Source organism: Argiope bruennichi, chromosome 10, assembly GCF_947563725.1.
Source record: "Argiope bruennichi chromosome 10, qqArgBrue1.1, whole genome shotgun sequence".
In the NCBI taxonomy this organism is placed as follows: domain Eukaryota; kingdom Metazoa; phylum Arthropoda; class Arachnida; order Araneae; family Araneidae; genus Argiope; species Argiope bruennichi.
The window spans coordinates 108,725,914-108,735,650 of record NC_079160.1 but is presented as its reverse complement, the minus strand read 5'-3'; the positions used below and the strand labels follow the sequence as shown (position 1 = coordinate 108,735,650).

The 9,737-nt window shown below is 29.0% G+C and overlaps 1 protein-coding gene across 3 annotated transcripts in view; it reads right to left on the bottom strand.

Moving 5' to 3' along the window:
* Window positions 1–622: 622 nt before the first annotated feature.
* LOC129989405 (gastrula zinc finger protein XlCGF7.1-like) overlaps window positions 623–9,737 on the bottom strand; it is a 29,370-nt gene continuing 20,255 nt past the window's right edge. For all 3 annotated transcript variants that reach the window (XM_056097923.1, XM_056097924.1, XM_056097922.1), the window contains one exon: window positions 623–2,004. In XM_056097923.1, the coding sequence (XP_055953898.1) occupies window positions 924–1,907 (984 nt within the window). In that variant the 5' untranslated portion in view covers window positions 1,908–2,004 and the 3' untranslated portion in view covers window positions 623–923. The remainder of the gene's footprint in view (window positions 2,005–9,737) is intronic.

Here is a 9,737-nt window from a genome sequence, read left to right as displayed (position 1 = left end):
TATGGAATTTCTACAGGGATTTTTTTTACATGTCGACATAGGAAAGGAAATCTTAAGTATCTTTAAAAGAATGTTGTAAGTATTAAGGATTTTTCCCCCCTTCACTTAGAGCATAAAAAAATGGTGAAGTCAGCAATTTTATAGAGCGCGTGTAGAATTAATTAAATAAAAAAAAAGTGGAATTGAATCAGAAAAGATGAGAACATTTTAGTATGAATTTAATATGAGATAAATTAAGATAAAAATTTGGAAATTAATTAAGATTTAAATTAGATTTTAAAATATCATTACACACACCCACACACAAAATAGTGCTTAAAACTTTATCTTTCATTAGAATTTAATGAAAGCTTAGTTAAAAAAAAAGTATTGTGGAATTTTCAGTAACAACTGTAGTGACACATAATGCAGTTTATTTTAATGTAAAATTTTACAGTAATAATGCTTCAGATTTCAGTGCAAATATAAAGAGTCTCATCCAAATAAATATGATTATCCAAAATGATTTCCATAGATAAATTATTTAATACATACATCATTTTAATACATTTTTTTCATATTTATTTATATGAATACAACAATGAGTTGCGTAATATTTTTCATACGAAATGATTAACCTCACAGATCAAGAACAATTTCTTTTTATTTAATAAAAAGTTTATAGTTTATTTAAATCAATGTTATTTTTTCTTCGCAGTACAGTTTCTCTAATTTCTTGACTGTATACTTAACAACAATGCATTAGAATAAATGATATAATTCCATTTATATAACAAATATAATGTTTATTTAAATAACCTTTCTTAGAAAATTACCTGCCCACATGGCAAGAATATGGTCTTTACTAGATTGGATAAGACAGTGTGCAACAAAATAACATTTCTACGATTCTTCACTAAATACATCATAAGAATGCGACCTTTTTATTCGTTTGAACTAGATAATCCATCTTCTTTTGGAGAATGCGGGTCATAAACATCGCGGGAATCTAATTTTTGATTTGTATGAACTCGATAATGTTTCTTTAAATTGCTGTTGTTAGCAAACTTTTTGTTGCATAAATCACAAGAATAAGGTTTCTCATTTGTATGAGTACGAAAATGTATCTTTAAATGACCTTTCTGAGAAATTTTTTTCCCACAAATATCACATGAATATTTCATTTCAGAAGTATGATTGCGATAATGTCTCCTTAAATTACTTTTCTGAGAAAATTCTCTGCCGCATATATCACAAGAAAATCTTTCGTTTGTATGAATTCGATAATGCTGAGTTAAATAACTTTTTTGAGTAAATTCTTTACCGCACACATCACAAGCAAATGGCCTTTCATTTGTATGAGAACGAATATGTCTATTTAAATCAGTCTTACGTGAAAATTCTTTGCAACATGCCCCACAAGAATAAGGTCTTATATTTGTATGGGTCCGAGAATGGCTCTTTAAATAACTCTTGTGAGAAAATTTTTTATTACATACCTCGCAGGTATAACGTTTTTCATTAGTATGAGTATGAACATGCGTTAATAAACTGCTCTTCTTAGAAAATTCTTTACCGCACACATCACATGTAAAATGTTTTTTTTTCTTATCGATTCCATTAAGTGTCTTTAAATGACTTTGCAGAGAAAATTCTTCACTGCATTCATTACAAGAATACGGTTTTCCATCAGTATGCTCAAGAGACAAATCAGAAAATTCTCTTCCGCATACAGTGCAAGAATAGGATTGTTCTGTCGGTCGAGCACATACATGGTCATTTAAATCACATTTTTGAGAAAATGCTTCGTTACAGAAATCGCATGTTAAATTTCCTTCAACCATGGAAGATTCATTTTGGTCAATTGTATCATCACTCAATGAATTAACACAGTGATCATTATCCAAAAATGTTTCATTCACCTCCATCGTTTGCAATAAGAATTTTTTACTCCTAAAATGAGGCGATTCCTATTTTCCTTCTGGAAAAGTTGGTAATTCAGTTCTTATCATCCTCTGAAATCACCTGAAAAAGAAATTGCATTTTAGTATTATTTATTTATTTGAAAAAATACACTATACATATTCACTACATTTGAAGAGTGCATTAGTCAAAAACACACAAGCCACAAAGCAAATTAAAACACACGTAAAAAAGAAACAACAAAGAATAAAATAATTACAAAATTCAAAATCAAATAAAGAGTACCCCAAAATTAATGCAAGATTTGCATTTGCCATCATGCATGCAGTAAAATGTTGGCAACCCTCTTAAAAACTCATTTGATAATTTAGTAGAAATGGAGCGAACAATGTGTTAAAGCAAGATTTGAATTAAATAAAACACACACACACACACACACACACACACACACACACACACACACACACACACACACACACACATTCTTTTTCTCCTTTAAATTGTTATAATTTTATTGAATTATTATAAATACATCGGATTGTGTTATGTATGGAATAACACATAGGGCAAATGGCCTCCACGGCTTTGCTGGCACATACGCACACTTTTGTCGAAATTTTCCACAACCACTTTACATAAATGTGGCTGAATTTGATGCAGTGTTGAATTTCCTCCTTCACGGTACGCGTATTTGTTAGCATAGACCTTTGACTTCAAATGACCCAATAAAAAGAAATCCAAAGGTGTTAAATCACCTCATCACATGGGGGCCAATTCTCAAATATTTGAAATGTGGCCACCAGACCTTCATTAGTTTTGAAATATTGTTCAACAATAAAAACATATTTTATCGTGTAATGCTTCATTTTTACTAACCCTAAACTATCAGCTGTCAAATTGTTTTTTCAATAGGGTTGTTAATACTTTACTGCACGAATGGTGACAAATTCAAATCTTGCGTTAATTTTAGAACACCCTTTATAAATAAAAATGCAAGCAGCCAGCAAGGGTCAAAAAGTAAAACACAAGCACAATACCAACACAGAAGCATGAGTACACATAAATATCACAATATGTATAGTTAAAAATAATATGTAATCAAGAATTTTAAAAAAATCAATAAAAAAGAAGTAAAGTCAAATAGATAAAAGTTGAGAACAAATGGTTTTAAAAACGTTTGGAGTCATATGTTGAATGTAAAGTTCTCCAGAGATCCCGTTAAAAGTTTTATAAAATTTATACAAAGTAAACTTTTTCATAGAGTTCAATTTAAAATAAGCATTTGAAAAATTACTCTGGTTCTTTAAAGATCTTACTGGCACTGCGAAGGTGACAGAACTCAAAATATCATGCAATCTATCGAACCATCAATAGCCTCATAAAAGAAAAGAACACAAGAAATATCTTGTCAACGACACAAAATAGGCAAAGTTTGTATCATAAACAAGATTGTAAGTTTATAATAAAAAGAATATTATCAAAAGTATGTAGAAAAACACCATTTGCATATCTTTCGGGGAACTGACGTAAAACGGAATAAAAATAAAAACATAAATGTGTAATCGAAATTTTAATATTATTAAAACAAATTCATTTAAAAGAAAAGAAATAAAATATAATACATCCCAAGTATGCGGCTTAATGTGGCGGAAGGACTGACCAGATAACAAAAAAGCCGGATAGGCCAGAGTTCTATGAATTCATTCGTTGCCCATCAATACCAGAAGTCAAAGTTATATAATATTATAATACATATTTTCTCACTTCTCACTGAGTACTAAGCCCTCCATTTATATCAATGTGAACGCAGCCGCGTCCTGATTAATCATAGAAGCAGCTGCCTGTAAAGAGTCGAGTTAAAATAGAAGGCTCTGTACTGGTAGTATATATATGTTTATATCCTGCACTGCACGTTTCAAGAATTTATTAGAGAGAAAGTAAGTTAAAGGACATAAACTGTTCACATTTTAACATAAATTCTGTAATGCTCAACTTAAATGCAGGAAATACAAAACAAAACATTAACGTCAATCGTAGGCCTAATTTTTAAGAAAATTGTCTGAAACTGATTTTTTTTTTCAGTAAAAAATTATTACATAGATATGAAAAGGTAATCCTAGATAACAGTCAAAATTTGAATTTCTTTAGGTTTTGAAAAAGTTCTTACTTAATAGACGCCTCACCTTCCACATATAATCACGATAAAAGAAAATTAGGCCGGATAATACGAAAGTCGGATAGTCGTGATCCGGATATTCGGGAGAGTACTGTTTAAATCAATGTCGATTCATCAGAAATGCAGTGCATCAGTGCTCAGAATCGTCAATATTTCAAAAATCTAAACTAGTATGATAAGATTCTCCTTTAACAAATTTAAACCAAGCAGTAGAGGTGTCCCCGACATTTCCAATAAAGGTCTTTCGCATAAAATTGTGGACGTTGGTAAAGCCGCGAATACCTTCCACGGCACTAACGAACAATGGTTACGAAATACAGATCTTTGAGGCATAAATAATCAAATCACGATTGATAAAAAGAATTTGAAATTTTTATGTATATATCTGCCGTGCGAATATATATTTTGGACGATTTTTTACCGGCTGACTATAACCAAAATTTGAAATAGGGCTCCGTTTATAATCATAAATTCACACACCGAATTTCATTGATTTAAGTCATTGCATTTATAAGTTATTGCATCTACATGCAAACGAAAGACCAACAGATTGTCAATAATTTCACAGATTGTACACAAAATTTAGGTCCAAAATTTGATACGATATATATTATGAAGTACAAAATGCTCATGCGCTAGACTCTGAAATAAAAATCCGAGTTCTCGTGGCCTTGCCGTAGATCCACAGTTTTTTTGCACGTGAGAGGAGGTATCCGATTGATGTATGACTTGGAGGAATCCGAGAAAATTTCGGAGAGACTACTTCCGCTGGATTCAGCATAGTACTAGCATCTTTATCCATAGTATAGAAAACAAATATTAAATTTTAAAATCAAACATTCACCATGTAACTGTAGGGCTGTTCCGATTTTCAATTTATATATTTATAAAACATCGATTATTTGATATCAGTTTTCGAAAAATATCGATTTATCGGTATCTTATCTATGAATCATGGTTCACGATGCATTAAATCGATATTAAATATTAATTTCTGATTTCCCTTTGGCTTTCGGTTAGTGCTTATTTTTGTTGCTCTTCATTTTTTTTTTCACTTTTACACATAATTTTTGGTAATATTTCTATATATATTGTCATATTTTAATATAAAAAAAATACTTGTTTTAAGTATGTCATTTTTAAATAAATTGTTTCTGTTCTCTAACCTGAAAGATACCAGCTACAGATGTCTATTTAAATATAATAAAATAATTCTGTATCTTTTATTATCAAATATATTTACAATTAAATCACATATTTTTTTATACTTTATTTATTTTAAACACCCGAAATATCTACCAGAAATAACGAAGCAGTTTTTAATAATTTTTAATATCTTTATGGATGAAGTTCAAAAATCATACAAATAACTGAACTCCAAATATATCTGTTTGGCAACAGATGCTACACATTATATAATTTTAAATACATTTTATAGCATTTATCCAATTAATTGATCAAATATTACGATTAATAATTATTACGGTCCAATTAAGATATTAATAATTATTGTCATTAACAAATTAAGTTATTTACATTTGAAATTCAAAGTAGATATACTTAACGAAACATTTGAACATTGCATCATTTTCCAAGTTTTTTTGTTTTTGTTTAGTTCTTTCTGTCCTAGTTATATATATATATATATATATATTATATATATATATATATATATTCACACATACAGGGTGGTTATAACTAAAGTTCTACTTTGAAATGGTTATCAAATGAAAACTACTGGACCAAATGTTATCAAACTCGGTAAAAGTTTAAAGGAAATCATAAAAATTTCTATTACGCACAAAAAAAAAAAAAAAAGTTCAAAAACTCACTACCAGGGAAGGAAATCGTTCTGTATGCAATACTGTGAAACAAAATAAGACATGAAGACATCGGTTAAAAATGCGCTTAATCGCATTTGAAACGTAGCTGTTTATGCGGTTATGTAAAACCGCAATGTCTTGTAATTGGCTTACGCAGGAAGAAGCAAATGATTTGTGCAGATGCGCTTTACATGTTTAATGGTTTTCCAGATAAAAGTGAACCTGTTCTCATTGTTACGAATCAACAATGTCCCTAACCACTTTTTTCTCGTTAAATATTATTATGAATGCGATAGCATTGATTGGCATGCTTTGCAAAGACATCGTTCAGTAAGAAGAATACGCCGAGGAATCGCTAAGAGCTGTTATTGAGAATGCAGTAATGTGATTTAACTTGCTTTCAGAAAATGATGGATGCCACATTGAATGTGCTTTGTAACACATTTCAAAAACGATTAAACACATTTTAAAACAATGTCTTCATATCCCATTGACCTCTTTTAAACTATTACCAATTTTGATGACATTTGTTCCAGTAGCTTTCATTTGATGATCATTTCAAAGTGGAACTTTAATTATAACCACCTTATATATATATTGTAAAGCACAAAACTAAATTTGTTATAATATTGGATTTAAACGAATGTTTTTAAATTTGTTCTAATGACTTTTTTTAACTCCGAAAAGGCGCAATTTACTGTAATAAATTTTTTAAGCTTTTTTACTGACAAAATTGGAATTTCTTACCTTTGTATTGTTACTCTAGCCAGCCAAGGGACGTAGGCGCAGCGCAATATATAAATATTCTTATTAAATCAATTCAAAATTAAAATGCAAGTTCCTTTAGAAAGGAATACAAATATTATATCTTATTGTAAGAAAATACACTAGTAACAAATAAACATAGTCGTGATTTACAGAGTGATTGTTCTATGGAAAGAAAAAGTTTGCTCAAAATTGTATTACTGATAACTTTCAAATTCTGTGCTCTAGATGTAAACAAATTTAGAAACAGAAGCGCAAAATTGAAGTTTTCAGTAGCGCATTGGGGTAAAAAGGTTTCATATATGTATGAAGCTATAAGTGATCTCATAAAATCTGAAGTAAAAAATGCAGCAGCCTTTGAAGTTTTTCAAATCTCCGTACAATAATAGACATAAGGGCGATAAGTATCAGCGTTTTTAAAGCAAGAGAAAAATACGTAGGTTTAATCATTAGCCCTAAAATCCTTTCTACACATATAACATAAGTTATGCTTTTCTTATTACAAGGATTTTTTTGCACCATACATGTGAACTGAAACATTATGTAAATGCCCTTTTTGTGAATTCCTTCCCTCCACCTTTGGATTTAAGGTATCTTTTTATATATTCGTAGAAAATATATTTCTTTTCTTTTTAATCCTTAAGCGTTTCTGTAGTTTATGCTTTTGTACTTTCAAAATGTATAATTTTTCTAGTTTTATCTAAACAAATGCGTTTTTTCAATTTCATAAGAAATATATTTTTTATTATATTTTATTTTGTATTTAAGTCGAAGATTATTTTTAAAGGTAGAACGGTTCGCCTACATTTCATAGCCATGTAAATTTTGTTCGTCGAACTTAATCGATTGCTCCGTGCTAATCGAACTTTATCGAAACTTCCGGTACTTATCGAACTTTCGATAATGATTGAATTTTCATAACTATCGAGAATTAGTCGATGCAATATTTTACGACTGGACTTCAAGGTACTGTTTAGTATATCAACAAAAATGATGCGTACCCACTTCTCCATTCCCCTTTTTATTTTAACTCGCGGATTTTTCTGTAATATACGCTTTTGTATTTCTAAAAATGTATAATTTTTCTGGTTTTATATGTTTAACAAATGCTATTTCCCAATTTCATAATATTTATTACTCCAATTTATTTTAGTTCATATGATTGGAATTTATGCTTTAAATTTTCACGCAATTTAAAAATGTTTCCATTTCTTTCTGTTTTTATTCGTATGCTTTTTTTTTTTTTTTTTTTCAAATATGCAGTATTTTAAACTCATTAAAAAAAAATTCTGCATTTAACTGCCTTAGAAAGTTTTTGTGGAATTACCATTTTTCTGTTTCAAAAATTATTTTTGCAATCTTTAACTGTTTTTCATATAATTCTTTTATAACTCTTTGTTTTAATATTTCATAATTTCATTTCATTTTGTATTTTATAATATGTGAAAATGTTGATAGAATAAATAGAAATAACAAATAGATAATTACATAGAATTTTAACGCTATATTCAGAAACATAGCGTTTTATTTGCGTATTCGCTATTTCTTACGTTGAATCTATATCAATAATAAAATATAATTTCGTATTTTTTTATTTGATTATGCCATTTCATAATTGAACGAAAATTGGAAGCCCTTTTCTATAATTTTTAATGTATTGTATCCTTTTTTCATACATAAATTGCACTCAATAATATTCAATATTCATGTTTCACTTAATTCGGAGTTAATATTTTTTCTCCCTCTTTTTGAATTTTGAAATAATTATATGACGTTTAATTTTGTTTATATAATCTACCTATTGTTAAAATTCTAGTGAATATTTAAATCAAATCTGCCAATAACACTTTTAAATAAGAATAAAAATTTATAATATGTCATGTAATGTATATGTAATTCATATACAGAATTAATTTTTCAAGACCTTAGACTACAGATTTCGAATTCGAGTTTTATTAAAGCTACTTAATTTTACATGTTAAAGACATTATTGTGTCGTTTTCTTTCTCTCCCTCCCCCATTTTAATGAAGAATGGAAGAAACTTTTTTAAACCAGCAGTAAAGAATGTAAAATTTTAAAAATCACTAAATTATTGAGAAAAAAAATGGAATATTATACATTGCAAAATGCAGATGCTTTGACATTAACACACTTTATTGAAGGGCGTTTAATACAATTATTTCCTTTTTTTTTTTTTTTTTTTGAAAAAAGACGATTATATATATATATATATATATATATATAATGAAAATTCCTTTGATGTAAAGTTGTTATGATTAATCAGTGTTAAGAGATAGTATTTATAATTAATAACAGTAATAAATAAATAATGAAATCACAATATCAGGGTAGCCACTCAAATCTAAAAAAAAATTTCGTGTTTTCCCTTTACATACCCATATTACGTAGCCTCATTATCTTCTTACAAAGCGCGAAGTACGCAATAAATGGATAGCGAGTTCATTCAGCAAAATCAGGATTAATATTTTTATCCATCCAGTTTGTGTTAAATACAGATTTTTAGCAGCTCATTACTTTAAAAAAATTCTCCAATCTACTGTGAATAAGCTTTTCTAACATTTCTCAAATAATAAACAAAGCATTCAATAAACTCAAGTATGGTTGCCTAAACACCACCTGCTACCGCAGACTGAATGTTGCTAATCCCGTCAGAGAAATGTATTCTATTCTTTCCCGCAGTTACAGAGGTTTACCTCATTAGCTGCAATTCGGGAATCTCATGGGGAAAAAGAGCAACTATCTCGAAAATCGGTAGTGGAATGATGTACACAGAAAAAAAGGAAGAGAAAAGGGGTGAATTTCCGCATTACACAATCGCAAATGGTATTGTTTTGCTTTTAGAAACTATGACTACGATCTTTTACTCTTGCCATCTTTAGAGATCGGTATTTTTTTGATGGTAAAAAAATAAATAAGAAACTTAAAATTCCCTGTATTTTTCTTTCTTTTTTTTTTTTTTTAATAAAAATTTTGAAATTCTCCTGCATTTTCTAGATTTTTTGAACGACTTTTAAATTCCTTGTGTTTACCCTGTTCTCCCGGTGGCATG